We start from the raw sequence: 16,873 nt of genomic DNA, 5'->3' as shown, positions 1-16,873 counted from the left end.
CGACCGAAGTTACAGTTACAGAACTGTTATATATATATATATACACACACACACACACACACATATATAAATACAGAGACAAATATAAATAAAATATACAAACGGCCCATCTTCTTTCATTGTTCCGTGGCTCATCTTCATCCCACTGTAGGCTTTTTATATCAGTGGACAACACAGTAAGCTGTGACGCACTTTCTTTCTCTCGCAGCCCAAATTGAGGTTTTCATCAATTTCTACTACATTCGCTCTTCTGTAGGATCAGATCGCATGGATCCACCTTCCTCCCCTTATGCACAGCAGTTAACTTTGTGCACACTTGACCCTTCACCATTTATCCTCTTAGACCACTGTTGTCAGCATCCGTCAGTTACCCATCTATGAAAACATTTTGTGTCCAGCTCATTGGCTGCCCGTTTGCTTGCTGCCACTCCTTGGCATTTCCCAAATTTAACAAGATTATCAGTGTTATTTACTCCACCTGTCCACCTGCCAGTGTTTAAGGTTTTTTTTCTCTTCAAGTTTTAGCAAAAAGCACAGGTGGGACACTGCATCGCTACATTCTCAGAATATATTGTCCCAACTGTCCTTAACCATCTCAGTTGACATAAAGGTGATTCTTTTCTTCCACTTTTGTAAAAAGGCATCTCCTTTAGGCCTTTAGCGAGAAAATCGTCCTCTTCTTTATAAAGATGTTACTTCACCCATTGTTTAAGACCTGGTGGGTCAAGTTTATCCCAGGTCTTTGTTATAGTTTTAGGTAAGAAATATTTTTGCAAAAATGACTTTTTAACAACAACAACACCCTCTTTAATTGCTCCAAGGTACAGTACCATGACATCTACTGAAATTTCATAACCTGGCATCTTAGAGCTACACCTATATTCTCCTGAAATACTTGAATTTTACTTAATTTTCAAAATATGTGGGAGTTGTTATGACCACACTGTCTCCAGGATTGCTTGCTTTTAACATAAGGTGTAACAAAAATCAGATGTTTAGTCATTTCCTTGAGCTAGTTGATGTCTCATCAGCTGTTTCTATGTTTATTTCATTTCCCTGTTTTGTTTGAATGTAATTGGTATCATTGCGTTTCCGTTTCCTTGATATAATTTAGAGATAATTGTCCCGTTAATCTGTTTATGTGCTTCAAACTATCCATCACTGCATTTCCTTTTTGAGACTAATGGTGGTTTTACTGTTGTGGCTGAACACTGTATGTGGTGCCCTGATTGGTTTGCTGATGTGATATTTAATCTGCCTGATTAATATAGATTTGATATTTTCTTCATTTCTAGCCTGGCTGGGAGGAGAGGGTCCACAGTGATGGCAGGGTCTTCTACATAGATCACAGTGCGTATGATGTGTTTAAGTCGAAAACATCTTTGATTAGTACATTAATCTGTTTTCTTGTTAATATATGCTTTTTGATATATTTTATTTCATAGACACAAAGAACACACAATGGGAAGATCCCAGATTGCAGAACGCTGCTATAACTGGACCAGTGAGTATGACTTTGAAAGTTGTTGTTGCTGTTGCTGTTGCTGTTGCTGACCTCCATCCTTTGGTGATTACAGGCAGTGCCTTACTCTAGAGACTACAAACAGAAGTATGACTACTTCAAGAAGAAGCTGAAGAAACCGGTGAGCATCCTCAAAAGCTCTTACTGATTGTAGAGATCGACCTGACACACTGTGATATTTTATACTTAGAAGTGTTTATTGAAGTGACACACATGTATGTTTCGGCACCCAGCTCCTCGACTTTCCAGTTGGTTGTCAGCACACACACTTCCCTCTGCTCTCCAGCTTTACTGTTTATAAAAGGCAGAAGCCTCATTAGACAGATCCCCACCACCTATCTCTCCAGCCTCCTTGGCATTGCCCCCTTGACCACTTTTCCCCTGCAGCTGACCCAGGGATACCACCTCCGCCACACTGATTTTCAACATAACTTCTTAAAGGTAACCGAAAACTCACCACTGTGCTTTTGTTTTGTTTTTTTTTAAATGTAGGCGGACATCCCAAACCGCTTTGAGATGAAGCTGAAACGAAATGCAGTGCTGGAGGACTCATACCGACGCATCCTCTCGGTCAAGAGGCCAGACCTGTTGAAGGCACGACTGTGGGTGGAGTTTGATGGAGAAAAAGGACTGGACTACGGTGGCGTGGCCAGGGAGTGGTTCTTCCTCATGTCCAAAGAGATGTTCAACCCGTACTACGGGCTATTCGAGTATTCCGCCACGTGAGTCTTTATTTTTGTATTCAGTTGTTGTTACTTGTAGTTTTCCCACTTTTGGAAATTTTTAAGCAATTATATGTTGCACGAGTGATGTGCATCCTCTACACTGACAGCTAAAATGTGGACAAAAAGATGTCAGTGCTTGTATTTACTTCAAATCCAGGACTTCTGTACAGTTCCCGAGATCGATATATTAAATCACTGCTAATTTCAATGTGTCTCTGTGAGGTAACGATGTTTGGGATGGTGTATTTTTGTTTAAGGGGGCATATTTACAGGTCATTATGCTTTATTAACCTTCATTTTCACTGTAAATAGGAACTGGTTGAGTCCTGTAGCAGCATGAGTGAGTCAGGGGGAGTATGACAGATAAGAGGCTGACAGGAAGCTAGTGGGATAAGTGTAAAAAGGGGGGGCTGATGCATTCAAGGGAAAAGGAGAGGAAGAGGCTAATTTTAAAGCGGTGGGGAGATGTACTACGAATTTTGAGCAATGCGTAAACCTGGGGGTTTATGCAAAAAGCAGCCACAGGCATGGGAGTCTTCAGCCACTCCCAGATACACAAAATGACACAGAGCACGTTCACACCAGGGAACAACAGAGAAACACAGGGAGAAAAAAAAATAGAGCTGACACACACACACAGAGGAATGAGGAAGAGGTGCTGCAGACATTTACACACAAAAGGCAATCGAAACTCTCTTTGGCTGTGAAAATGTGGGCTGAAAAAAGTTTCAATCAAAATCTCCAACCCTGGTGATACGAAGCACATCAAATAACTGTGGTATATGTTACAGCAAAGGCCTGGACCAGCTCTCTAAGGGCATTTTCACAGCTGTAGATCATTTATCCTGGCTTGAATCAGCTGATGATTTTGCACAAGCTTTTCCCTGTGATTTGGCTTCTTTTCACGCAGAAAAATCCAGGTGAACCAAAATGTGTCACTACAAACCATGTGAGAATGTTCAGTCCGGCTATCTGGGCTAGGATCCACAAAAGTAGTAATTGTTCCTACTAACATTTGGTGCTGCGGCTTGTTGACCTGTGGGAAGATTGGTGGTTCAATGCCGTTTTCCACGACCTTTGGCAAGATACTGAACCTAAAGTTGTGAGAGTGTGAACATCAGGTTAAAAAATGCTATTGTATGAATGAATGACACTTGTAGACAGAAAGCTCTGAGTGTTCAAATTGAGTAGAAAATGCTATGCAAGTACTACTGCATTTACTAAAGACACTTTCCTGATCTGCCTTATGTTTTAGGGACAACTATACACTTCAGATTAACCCCAACTCAGGTTTATGCAACGAGGACCACCTGACCTACTTCAAGTTCATCGGTCGCGTGGCAGGCATGGCTGTGTTTCACGGCAAACTCCTCGATGGTGAGTGTCACATGGCTGCTGAAAATGGTCAGATATTTTAAGAGTTCTTCATGTAGCAGCAGGAAGTATTTTTATCTGAAGAAAGTGAAAAAATTACCTCACTGTCTTTCTTTGTGTGTTGTTGTCTGCGCTTTATTGTTTGCATTTTGGTAACTTTTCTGGGTGTTTGTGCATGGTTCTGGGTAGGAGTCCCTCCATTTGAGGCTGCTGGCTTTCTCAAGTTGTTTTTACCTCTAGCTGTAAAAGGCTGATGGGGTATTGTCGTCACCATACAATGGTCATTGGTCAACTTTATTGTCCCTGACGGGAAATTGATTCGCAGTATGTCAAAACGAACAACAAACATACAACCAACACATCACGTACACTCATTAAAAAATACTATAATATAATATAAGCCTGATAAAACAACCTAGATTTTCCATCGAAAAAAGTGCAATGTACAATGGCAACAACACTTACAATTTAGTGTTGTTAATTAAGATAATAGCACTAGGTACAAACGACAATTTGTGTCACTTTGTCTTCACTGCAGTCATTTTATAACGACGACCTGATGGAAGCAGTTGAAAATCGTTAAAGAGAGGATGATCTGAACACAACAGGACAGAAGTTGCCTTCCTCAGCACCTGCCTGTTATAAAAGTCCACAAGCTGGACCTGAGACCTCCCTGAAATCTTGCCCGCCACTTTAACCAGATTGTTAAGTCTGGTCTTATTATCCATGGACATACTACCGTACCAAGCCATGATACAGAAAGTTAAAACAGATTCAATAAAACTTTTATAAAAGAGAGTCATCATTTCAGATGAAACCTTAAAACCTCTCAACCTCCTTAAAAAATACATTCTTTGTTGGGCCTTTTTCACTGTAGCAGCAAGATGTGACTCAAAGGACAGGGTCTTATCAAGAACAACCCCCAAGTACTTGTAATTATCCACCATTTCAATGGCTGCACCATTTACCACTGTAAGCGCAGGATGAGGGGATGACTTCCTGAAATCAATACTAGACAGGTGGTTGGCGTGGACACCCGTGGCCTTGAAAATCCCATGTCGCCTTGTTCTCAAGATAACTTGAGATGGGATTTTCAAATTCGTCAGATAGGGACATCTACTAAAATCTCAGACGAGTTCAAATCTCGGTGACCACGATGTCGAGGTTTCTCAGATCTTCAGGGTCACGTCTCAACTTTTCTGAAAATCACCTAGGATTTTCACCAGGATTTTTTACCGTAGGTTCATCTTCAGGTTGAGAGGTCACACTGGTGCCACAAGTTTTTTATAATTTGAGAAAGCCAACAGAGGGGACACTCGAAACAGATGACACAGTGCACTCCAGAGTGGTCAGCTTTGCCAAAAAGCAAAGAATAAAAGAAAAAAGCTCTTTGTAACATATACATACTTGACTTTCAGCTCGGTGGTAGAGTCTGTCCTCACTGCTCTCCTGTGCTCTGTTTCACCCACATTAACTCTCACTAACAGTATGCGTAACAGAGAGAGTAAAAGTAACAAGAGGAAGAGGAGCAGGAAAACACACTTACAATCAGCTGACTATAGTTAGCACGTGTGTTTGGAAATGTAAATGGAAGAGGGAGGCATGTTTGGCTTGATGGGAGCTGCTCTTGTTGCACCTTTTTAAAAACGTCACCAGTAAATATCTTTGTAAGTGTTTGCGTATTTGTTTACTTCACAGCTTTCTTCATTCGGCCCTTCTACAAGATGATGCTGGGGAAGCCAATCACCCTCCAGGACATGGAGTCTGTTGTGAGTATGACTGTAGTAATTATTGCATTGGTGTGATTCGGGATCTTGGATGTCATGTAGATCATTTTCAATTAAATGTCTTCTTTTCTTTTCTTTTCAGGACGGTGAATATTTCAACTCCCTGAAGTGGATTTTGGAGCACGACCCAACAGACTTGGACATGAGGTTCACTATAGATGAAGAGCTGTTTGGACAGGTCTGCTGAACGTCCTTGTTTTTAATTTTAATTTAATTTGTGACGCGGCTTTGTGTCTCTCTGACTGATGCTTCATTTCTTACACCACCACCTGTTCAGACTCACCAGCATGACCTGAAACCCGATGGCTCAGAGATTGTCGTCACCAATGAAAACAAGGATGAATACATCCAGTAAGAAAAATGCTTTTACTTTGTTTTGTTTTTCTCAGTGTGTGTGTAAATGCAGTTTGATGCTGACATGCCGTTTTGTGATTAACAGCCTGGTGATTCAGTGGAGGTTTGTGAACAGAATACAGAAGCAGATGACTGCCTTCAAGGAGGTAAACAGTGGTTTTGTTTTTTTAAACTTGCTAAACACGGTACGGGTATTAAAGACACACAAAGGAATAAAAGTCTGGTATACTTTGTGTTTTAGGGCTTCTTTGAGTTGGTACCGCAAGATCTGATCAAGATCTTTGATGAGAATGAGCTCGAGGTGAGTTTTTAGCTGATCCAACTAGCAAAAAAACCCCAAAACTGTTTCTCAGGGATGGAAAATGTTCAGTGTATCTGCTTTGTTTTCCTCCACAGCTGCTCATGTGTGGTCTTGGAGATGTGGACGTGAACGACTGGAGAGCGAACACAAAGTATAAGAACGGCTACTGCTCCAACCACATGGTTATCCTGTGGTTTTGGAAGGTGAGACAAGTTTCCATACCTGTGGCTAATAATCTGCAGCTGGGGCAGGGACGTCTGTGCAGAAAAGCTTCATTGATATGTATTTTTTTCATGCTTTTTGTTTTGTTTTATTACAGGCGGTGCTGCTGATGGATGCAGAAAAGCGAATCCGGCTCTTACAGTTTGTGACGGGAACATCCAGGGTCCCGATGAATGGCTTTGCTGAACTCTATGGTGAGATTAGAATTATTCCCTCTCTAAATGAACGGGGGTTTTTTTAAACTATTTGCCCTTGGGTTGATTTCTTTGTTTCTTGCAAATTAATTCCACTTGAACTCATGTTTGTTGTTGTCATCTGATTTTTAATGGTTTTATTTACCAGGCTCTAATGGACCGCAGCTCTTCACCATCGAGCTTTGGGGAACACGTGAAAAACTTCCCAGGGCCCACACATGGTAAGCATTTCACTGTGCTTTGCTCTTTTTTTTTTTTATTTCCTTCTTCTTCTTCTGTTTTTTTCTCCCTTTTATATTGGACACAGTTGTTTTTAACAAAGGATCATTTCAGATTTTATTGAAGGTTTTTGCCAACTTTTAAAAAGGATAAAAGCACATTTGTTTCTTCCTCTGCTCTTCTTGCGTTGGATCTAGCAGTGAAGCTTGTAGTATTAGCACAGTTGAGTTTAGCCATTTCAGCTTTGTTATATTTTTTACTGTTACCTTACAAGAATTACGTGATAGGTGGGAATCCCTAAAACAATTAATCATACTCCAGAAAAACACCTTCACCAATCACCGGCCCATCAATCTCCCCTGTAAAATTGGAAAGATACATGGAAAATCACACAAACAGCAGGGATCCACAAACCCAAAAAGACTGGATTTACTCAGATTTTCCCATGAGCCTCTCCCCAGGAAACTCATTCAACACAAATCCTGCACGAAGGCCCGGAGTTGTAACAGCACATATTCTAATAGTTGGTGTTCCTAACACATTACCTAGTCCATATAAGTATAGATATCAACATTATTTGGGGGGTTTCCCCCCCCCCACTGAGATCTGATGTGTTTTCAATAAACACTGTGCCTTACAGAACATTTATAGAAAATGGCATTTTATCCATTTATTTATTTATAAATAATAATAATCAGTAAATCCTTTCTCATAGATTTATTTTCTGGCTTCTCTTTGCAACCAGAGTCTCATCGCCCTACTGGCCTTTAGAAAGAGTGCCAGTTTAAAGCATTAGCATCACTTTGCTTTGCCCATGTTTTGTGTTGAAATTGAGCAGCTTGTTGAAAAGAGACTGGTATCAATCATCTATGTACCCACTGTAATGTGGCTGTTTAGTGAGGTGCTGTTATAAGCAAGCTTGTGTTGAAGTCAGACATGACACTCTAAGGTGTAGCCCATAGACCTGTTTGTCCACACATTTGGAACAACGCCTCCTGGTGACACTACAGAGCTACAACATGTAGATGACTGTCTGCAGAGATGTGTGAGCAGTGAGATTGTACCTGGGTTTCTGAAGAGCGGTGTACCCTGGATAACTGTCCTTTACTACTCTAATAATGACCACATTTTATAACTTCATGTTCTATTCAGCATGACCAGAAACTATTGATTAAGGCTGCAAAGTCATCAGGAAAGTGCTAGAAGTCGCAGAGCAGGAGAGCTGAAGGCAGTTTTTTCATAAACTTCTGCACAACCAGAAATCTTCATGCAGTCAGACGAGTCTTAGAAAGAATGCAGATTTAAGCACTGGCTTCACTTCCCAGACCAGAAACTTCATCCATGTTTTGTGCTGCTTTCAAACTGCCTACTGTATCTCATAGTGCAGACTTGTGGAAGCCCACTAGTGGCGCATTACTGTCATTCTTAGTTTCACTGGCACATCACAGTGTTTACGCTCCTGCGTGTTCCCTTTTTGCCACTGCTTAAATTTTAACTCTTGTCTGTTCTTTTGCTTCTTAAAGCTTTAATCGGCTGGACCTTCCTCCGTACGAGTCCTTTGAGGAACTGAGGGAGAAGCTTAACATCGCTATAGAGAATGCACAAGGCTTCGACGGGGTGGATTAGTGCATACGTGGGAAATGAGCTGAACTGACATTGCTGTCATTGGAGTAAAGCAAAGCTGCGTGATGCCCCTGGGAAAAAATACAAAAATAACAACAACAAAAAAGCTGTGTATCAGACTCAGGTTTTAACCTGCCGGCTGTGAAGATGGAGAGCAACAAGACTCACATGAGTCCTCTGTCGGGGCCCAGCTGAAGAAAAGACATGAAATCTGGAGTGATGGAGGTGTTTTTACGTCACCCTGCGTGTTGTAAAGTTTACAAATCAGGTTATCCTAGTATTTAATTCTCTGATGCAAGTCGCTCAAAGGTGTATTCACTCTTATTTGTTCTGCGAAAATGCTCATATATTTAAATAACTTGATTCTGTGAAGCGATAAGAGTATCTGAATGTGAATAACAGCTGTACAGTTTATGATAAAAACCTACATTTTAAAAATGGACGTTTGATTTAGTTTTACTCACTTTTTGCCCAGCCACATGCATAAAGACAGATGTGTACACACATCCTTTCAGTCAGATTGTCCTCTCTTAATAACATCAGTGTTTGAAACTGTAAATACATAAACAAGTCTTTCCACTGCATCTTTAGACATGAATGGATGTAACCACTCTTTTTTTTGTTTTGGGGTTTTTTGGGGGGGGGGTTTGTTAATGAAACCACTGTTTGCACCTCAGGTTATTTAATTTGGCCATTTAAAAAAGGGTAGTTGTACCAAATGTGAAACTGAGGAACTGATCAGAGATGGCAGGGGAAGAGCAGGATTATGTGATGGACCCATTTGTGGAATCAAAAACTGCAAGAAAATCTGCATCAGAAGAAAGGTGAAAGTTCAGAGGGAAAAAAATCCTGGCCGAGTTCTAGAAACAAGAAAGCTCATCTGTTTGTACATTACACACTGCCTTAGTTATTAATAATAGTAGTAGGTGTTTAATGTTAGTAAGTCATTTCCACTTCATCAGGCCCCATTTTCTCTATAAAAACATGTGAATGAATAGTCTGAATTACGCCTGAGGTGCACACAAAACTCATTCTTTCTTTGTAGTAAACCGGAGCTCACGGCTTTTGTGCGTGCTTGTTTATACAGTCGTGTTCAGCTCATTTTGGGTCTTATGTTGTCACTTTATTACATGCAGGTCCTTCATGCTCGGTGTAAAAACTATTGCGCTCTAGCAAAGGCAAGAATTTAATGCTTAAAAAAAAAAAAAGCCATGCTCGCCACTTAATTTGTCTCCATTGCTGTTAAACACTAATTGGGTGTTTCTGTTCAACAGTTTAAAATGTCCTTAAACAACAAAAAAGATTAAACTTTTTTTTTCATTTAGTTTCTTTTTATTTATTTTTTTTACTTTTTTTCCATTCCAGTTTTTTTTGAAGCACTGATGCAGTGTCCCAAATATATATATGTATAGACCTCAGAAGCATTTCTAGCAGAAAATGTGCAGGTTACGTAGGAATGTGAGCAACTGCCGTCAGTCAGTTTGGTGAATCATTGTGGTCGTGATGTGTAAAAACCCGGACCAGTAACAGACTAAATACGCTCTTGTCTGTGTGCAGATTTGGAGAAGTGACTGTCTGCAGTGTTGGACTGTGCTGATGTACTATGCAAATGTGACTGCATTTGTTTAAACTGCCACTTGGGAGTTGCTCGGTGTTGTCGAACAGGTCTCGATGCATCTCTACAGTCAGTATCTGTTCTTGTTCGTTCGATAGCTCCTCGAGCTCAAGTTCAACACTGACTGTTTATAAAGCAGAAGAATAAATAAATGTACATTAACGTTAGAGCTCCTTAGCTTTGCATAAACGTTAGCAGACACACTGACTTATACAGTTTTAATACGGCGTGTTAGATTTTATGCTTTGATTTTTGTCAGTGAATGACATTTTATTGTCTTCTACTCATCAAGGGTGTCTAATTGCAGCAAAGTGCTCTATTTTTAAGAGTGCAATTTACAAAAACATATATATATATTGTTGGTTGTTAAAATGTGTACAGATTGTTCTTTTCAAAATTAATTACTTGTAGTACCTTTTGTATGCAGTTACTTTGTGAGAAAGTAACTGTGCTTAAGCCGTACTTTGAACTTTTTCTGAACGGTAAGACACGTGTTTACATAACTGCCGTGTTTACAGGTCGGTGATGAAAGGAAAGAAAGTTGTGGGCTGGTTTTTGTCTCTGACGACAGTTTTATATACCTATTCTTTTATAAAGTGAAGCACTTTGTTAATATTGATGAGTCTTACTTCTGAAATCTTTGCCAATCTGTCGCCTGCATAAATCTCTCTTTAAAATCATGATCCGATGCTTTAAGCGCACATCTCTTCAGATGTTTACATGTGAGCATTGCTGAGAGCATTTTTTTTGCAGAGAAAAGCACATTCTCTCCTTTCAATGGTATTTAAATACCAATGCCTTTTATTTGTCATGTGTCATTGAATTCGCTGGTCTATGAAATGAATAGACATCCTGTTGCCTACTGAAGACTAATTAATACGTACTTCATTTCGGATATATCAAACTTTGTTATTATAACACCTGTAAGTGCATTAAATCATCGATGGTGTATGTAAAACATTTTAAAGGGCAGAACAAACTGTAGCTGTTAAATCCCAATGTGATGGCCTATAACACAGAATATAAATGTATTGGAAAAATAAAGACATGTAAAAACACTTATCCAGTCTCTCCTTCTTCTTCCTTTTTATTATTACCTTATTTTGCTGTCCTTCTGATAGGGAGCCAGTAAGTTTTGAAAGATTCTTGAGATTCAAAATCAGACAAGTTTTAGTAGCAACTATTTTTTTTTTTTAAAGAGTACCAAATTTGTGGACCTCCACCTCTACAGATCCACAAAAGTGGCCAGGTCACACTAAATGCAAACTTAAGTATCCAAGTTTATTACCCTTTGAAAGTTGTTTTTCCCCCTCATGTTATATCTGTTAGAGGATTGATATATTTAGAATAGGCTCACAAAGTCTTTTGTTAAGTCTAATGCTACATTATGCATAACACAAGCATTTTGAAATAAGTCAGCTTAGTTCAGTTAGCTTCAAAAGTTTGTAACCATGAAAAAGAGGATCAGAGGGAGCATCTAACTTTGACCTTGGCATGGCTCATACAAAAGGAATTCCCTTTTGTAAAGCATTATAATCATTTAAGTGAGGCTCAAATAGTGATTGGTACAAAATAAGTGATACTTCACATGGAAGAAAATGCTAGAGAAGTGAAGTTGAGTAAGGTAAGTGGTCCTAACATTGATCCCTGTGGGGCCCCACATTTGACAGCCACTAAGTGCTATCCCCTGACACCATGTTCTAGGTTGCCTAAAAGAAGTCTAGAGTATAAATTCAGTTCAATTTAATTTATATAGCGCCATATCACAACAACAGGTGCTTTATATTGTAAGGTAAAGACCCTATAATAATAATACAAAGAAAACAGAGAAGACCCCCAAAAGTCATATGACCCCCCTTTGAGTAAGTACTTTGGCGACAGTGGGAAGGAAAAAATCCCTTTTAACAGGAAGAAACCTCCAGAAGAACCAGGCTCAGACAGGGGAAGCTATCTGCCCCAACTGGTTGGGGGGTGAGGGGAGGAAGACAGGACAAAGACATGCTGTGGGAGAGAGCCAGAGCTTAATAGTAACTAATGATTAAATGCAGAGTGGTGTATAAACACATAGTAATTAAATGCTTTCAATAAGTCATGGAAAATTCCTGTCTCACATTCACTGTTATCAATAACATGATTGATTTATTTCAGAGATGAAGAGGTTACATACAAGTGGTTCTTTGTAGCAGTGTAAATATGTCTAAATTGGAAGTTACTGATTAATGTTAACTACAGGCCTTACAACAGAATGACAGTCCAGCCTCTTTATTGCCTTTTCTTCACAGCAGGGGATTAGTGTGTCATATTTACAGTGCAGATTGGTTGGCAAACTGAAGAAAAAAATCTAACTATGATGATAACTGAGGCCATATGTAACATGTCTGAAATGTAACAGCCTGGGCTTGAAACCACCCAGGGCCCTATACTGCACGTCTTCCCCTGACAACCGTGCTACATTTAAAGTCACTTAAATTACCTTTCTTCCACATTCTGATCCTCAGATTAAACTTCAGCAGCTTTGGCATTTATTGTGTTTTTCACTAATAGAGTAATTTTTGCTTTGCTTTTTTAAAATTTTTATCATGTCACTTGTTTGTGTGAGTTTTACTGTTTAGTACTTGGGTTCTTAACTGGAGAGCATGCTGGGTTAAATGTGCTCTGTAAATAAAAGTAACTTGACTATTGTGTGGAAATAAAAATCGCTTGTCTAAATCTGATTTAACCCCGTGATCCAGCATGTTCTTACATGCCTGTGGTTGTAGTACTGACTTGTTCCAGCTGGGGGAGATGAAACACAATCAGATTTCCTGAACATAGCAGCTGGGGCATCACCAAATTGCTATGTTTTTATTAATATTATTTTATTTAACAGATTAATTGTAAGGGACAAGTGCAGAAAAACACTGACAGTTGAAAAAAGCAGGCAGATGTCTGCACATGTGGATACAACCAAAGCATGTCGGCAAAATCACATGGTACTGTTTAAATGTGTGTCCTATAATAGGAAACAAGAGAGCAGTAACATCCATACTTTGAAGTGAACACAAATTGTAGTTAGTCAGTGGTATACCTGCAAGTCTGGACTCATTTTAACCCAGACTTTTGTAAGAGATACTTTTAACATCTTAAATCTGCTTTAAGCATAGAGAGCTCAGTGAGCTTTTAAGTGCATATGAAGTGTTTAATTCATCCGTTTTCTTCTGGCTGATCTGAGGTTATGTTACAAAATATGAAAAACTACATTTATGAACAAATTGGTGTTGTTTCAGCTCACACCGGCTGTTGTTTTTTTTTTATCTCTCTCTTTGAGTTCTGCTTCTTCATTTCCAGCTGTGATTCATTTTAAGCTACATTTCACTGTATAACAGCCCTATTATTGTTGGGGGGAGGGCTCATTTCATGTGAACTGTTTCTGGTGAAGAAGAGTAGCGTGTGGAGAGGACTCATCTACATCTCTCTTGCTGGAGCCTTTTGTGTGATTCAGCTGAAGAGCCAAAGTCCTAATTTCTCCACAACCCCCCATCAGGGCAGTAAAAAAAAGAAAGGCCTCACCCTCCACGGAGGTCAGTGGAAAGGTTACACACGATTCAGGCCGGCCTTTTGGACACTTCAGGGGTCAGTGGGGATGGGCATGGGTGGTAGCAGATAAAGCCCTCAGCCAATGATGGTAGATTTTGGGGAAAGCTGGCTCCCCTTCACCCACACCCTTACCAACATTCATAACCCAGTAATGACTTTTACTTCATTGATCTGGCCGCAGAGCTTAAACATCACTCCACCCACCAAACTGCAGCATATTGGCAGGTGCTGAAACTAAATTCTTTATTGATCCTCACTGACCATGAATGAGGTCAGACCCTCACTTTCCCATGTTATGTAAGAGACGTGCCCACCACTTAAACTGAGAATGTGGCCAGTTATTGGATTATGGTACAAGTACAGCAAGGGGAAACCTTACCAGTCATGTATGTGTATGTAAACTTAGAGTAACACACAGATGTTTGTTTGGGGTTTTTTTGACCGTCTTTAATAGAAGAGCTGATAATCAATTTTATGGTTGGGTAATAACCTTTCTATGAAAATATATGGAACAAAAACATCTAATTGTGTCACACACACAATACTGCAATTATAAATATTACACAGGAGCTATGCCAAACCCTGTACACTGAAGAAACGTGATCATGCATCGTTAAAATTGTGTTGCTGTGGTTGTGGAGAATGCTGTGGTCCTCTTGTTGAGCAGTTTTGGGTGGATATCACTGAACAACTGATATGGATCAATATGGATCAAATCTTGTTCAGAAATATGATAGTAGGGTTGGGGTTTTTTTGTAATTTTGCCTCTGTGCACCACAGTGGATTTCAAATCAATCCACCAATCAATATGTGATTGAACTGCAAACTTTCAGCTTTATTTAAAGGGGATGAACTTAAGTATTGCATTAACTCTTCAGGGAAGACAGTGTTTCCTCGATATTTCAAAGAACAATAAGCAGATTTTTTATTGTAGTTTTAAATATGAGGTGTAAACAGATGCTGACAAGATGCTAAATTCACAACATCTAAAGGAGTGAAGAACAAAACAAGGAGTTTGATGTATAAAAAGACTTAAATCAACAATAAAAATGTATGAATGTGAATTCAAAGGGTTTACAGCAAGGTGCAAACCCCTGGATGAACCCAAGGACAAGAAGGCCAGGTTAGACTTTGCTAGAAACAAGGTTCTTTCCCCCTTTTTTTCCAAATTCTTTGGACAAATGAAAGCAGGATAAATGATTAAAGGTTAAACATTACACCAGAATAAAGGGAAGAAAAAAGTATGGAGAAGCAAAGGAACAGCTCATGTTCATGTTATGGCATGGCTGACAGTTGAATGGGTCACTGGGGTTTATACATTATGTGACTGGTGACAGAAGTACCAGGACTTGTGAGGTGTGCAGGGCCATACTCTCTTGCCTAGAAGGAAATGAGCAAAGAAAGGAGGCAAAGATATGGGATATTCTTCAAAGGCCAAATTAGTCACCTGATCTCAACCCAAGAGAGCATGCTTTAAGTTATTAAATACAAGACTGAAGGCAGAGACCCACAGATTGGTTCTTTCTTGGTCTCTTACTGTAGTCAGTGTCTCCTTCTCAATAAAAAATCCTGATGTACTGATAAACCCAACCAGTTACAGAGGAGTTCTGTTTTCATTTTTCCCCTTCTTCCTTTTCAGTTTTCAGATCACAGCTGGCCTGTGGCCCTGCTGCTTTATAGAGATTCACAAAGGGAGGAAGGGAAGGAGCATGTGGAGGTGGGGGGTTTGATCTCTCCCCACAATAAGTGATGGACATCGGATCAATATGGACATTGACACAGCAGCTGTCCTGCTCCTATCGGTGCTTTGTCATAGTTGCAGAGCTCAGGTTTAAAGGACAAACTCATTTCCATTAACATTATTTTTTCAGTCTGAAAAGTCTGGCCTCTGATACTGAGGGATCTGTTCCCATCAATATGACTGGAGTTTGTTGATAAGGGTGGAGCGAGTGATGTTGGTGTTGCTCTGCTGGGCAGTATCATGGGTGCTGGGCTGATACTACACAGAAAATGACTGTGAATCATCTGACCATGACGTTATTGATACAAATCGTGCAGTATTAATGGGCCAAAGAAGACAATTCAGCTTTTATTAGAGCAGAGCAACAATATGTGCAAATTCAGCTTGAAGATTAATCACTGACTTTGAAAACTTATCAAATAAGACATCAGTATTTTAGTTATGTGTACTCATTCGTCCTGGAGCTTCTGCACCTCCACTAACAGCTTTCCACAGCAGATGAAGGCTTCTCAGTTATCATGTTACTGTGTTTTACTAAATAGTCTATAAAACACATTAAACACTATTTATGGTCACCAGCTGATCTCTCTCTAAACTATAATGCTGCAAATGGTTGATGTTGTGTGTACGGAGAAGGCTAGTCAGATAATAAAGAGTTATTTAATGCTTTTTTATTTATTTTTTTAAAGTAGTTGTACCTTATCATTTACATTACGGTGCCATAGAAGCGTTAAACAGATAATCCTAGCTTCAGACACAAAGTCAGCTAAGTTTCTATATGCCATCATCACTGCACTAAAACATTTCTCTGTTTCTAACAGATTTCTCTGTTTGAATACAGATATTTACACATCACGATAAGGACATTACCGCAGAAAACTTTACCTGTCATCATGCTTTGTTTTTGAAAATCTGCCACATGCAAAAGCATGTTTTTTGTTTTTCCTTCAAGAACTGAACTTTGACCTCACAGAATTATATTATCCCAGTAGAGCACATTGGTCTCAGTTTGCGGGCTTTACTGGGGCTTCCAGATTTTCTAAAAGTAGAACGGGAGACAGTGGCTTCAGCGTTCAGTCCCTCTCCTGTGAAACCAGCTCCCAGTTTGGATTTGGGAGACAGACAGCCTCTCTACTTTTAATATTAGAAATACAGAGTCAGGTGACTCTGAACCCTATGTTAGTGTTTTTGTGTTATTTTTAAAACCTTTTTTATATTCTTTTCTGTCCATTTTCATGGCAACTTTCATGATCTGCCTGTATGTTTTCCTATTACAAAAGTCCAACTTAATTTGGGCTTGCCTGAGACACAGCCGACTGGGAACCACATCTTTTGCCACACTCTGTGTTGGATCCCTTCCATTGTTTTTAGCTGGCAGCGCTCATGTTTTGACCATGATTCCTTTTGATCACTCAGGTGCAACAGCTTGTTAAAGATGGCAAACACTATAACTCAGGGATATCATATTAATTTTACATTGTGAACCACATTAAGCTCACTTTGATCTTATGTGAACAGGACCAGTGCAACTTTCTGAACTTTCTGAAACTTTCTAATTGAGTTTAATCACACATTTAATCTCTGAGATATTTCAATATATAAAGTACAATTTTAACAGTA

At 39.5% G+C, this 16,873-nt stretch overlaps 1 protein-coding gene across 2 annotated transcripts in view; it reads left to right on the top strand.

Annotated features, from left to right (window-relative positions):
- nedd4a (NEDD4 E3 ubiquitin protein ligase a) overlaps positions 1-10,998 on the top strand; it is a 42,131-nt gene extending 31,133 nt beyond the window's left edge. For both annotated transcript variants that reach the window (XM_085401487.1, XM_085401479.1), the window contains 14 exons: positions 1,296-1,350; positions 1,446-1,504; positions 1,578-1,643; positions 2,015-2,244; positions 3,503-3,624; positions 5,320-5,390; positions 5,491-5,586; positions 5,686-5,759; positions 5,848-5,908; positions 6,004-6,063; positions 6,159-6,266; positions 6,383-6,479; positions 6,628-6,700; positions 8,222-10,998. In XM_085401487.1, the coding sequence (XP_085257613.1) occupies positions 1,296-1,350; positions 1,446-1,504; positions 1,578-1,643; positions 2,015-2,244; positions 3,503-3,624; positions 5,320-5,390; positions 5,491-5,586; positions 5,686-5,759; positions 5,848-5,908; positions 6,004-6,063; positions 6,159-6,266; positions 6,383-6,479; positions 6,628-6,700; positions 8,222-8,324 (1,275 nt within the window). In that variant the 3' untranslated portion in view covers positions 8,325-10,998. The remainder of the gene's footprint in view (positions 1-1,295; positions 1,351-1,445; positions 1,505-1,577; positions 1,644-2,014; positions 2,245-3,502; positions 3,625-5,319; positions 5,391-5,490; positions 5,587-5,685; positions 5,760-5,847; positions 5,909-6,003; positions 6,064-6,158; positions 6,267-6,382; positions 6,480-6,627; positions 6,701-8,221) is intronic.
- The last annotated feature ends 5,875 nt before the right edge of the window (positions 10,999-16,873 follow it).

This window comes from Rhamphochromis longiceps, linkage group LG1, assembly GCF_057381845.1.
Source record: "Rhamphochromis longiceps isolate RC_006_pf linkage group LG1, R_longiceps_female_GT1.1, whole genome shotgun sequence".
Lineage (NCBI taxonomy): Eukaryota > Metazoa > Chordata > Actinopteri > Cichliformes > Cichlidae > Rhamphochromis > Rhamphochromis longiceps.
The sequence above is the reverse complement of the archived record's forward strand: the minus strand, read 5'-3'. Positions and strand labels throughout refer to the sequence as shown.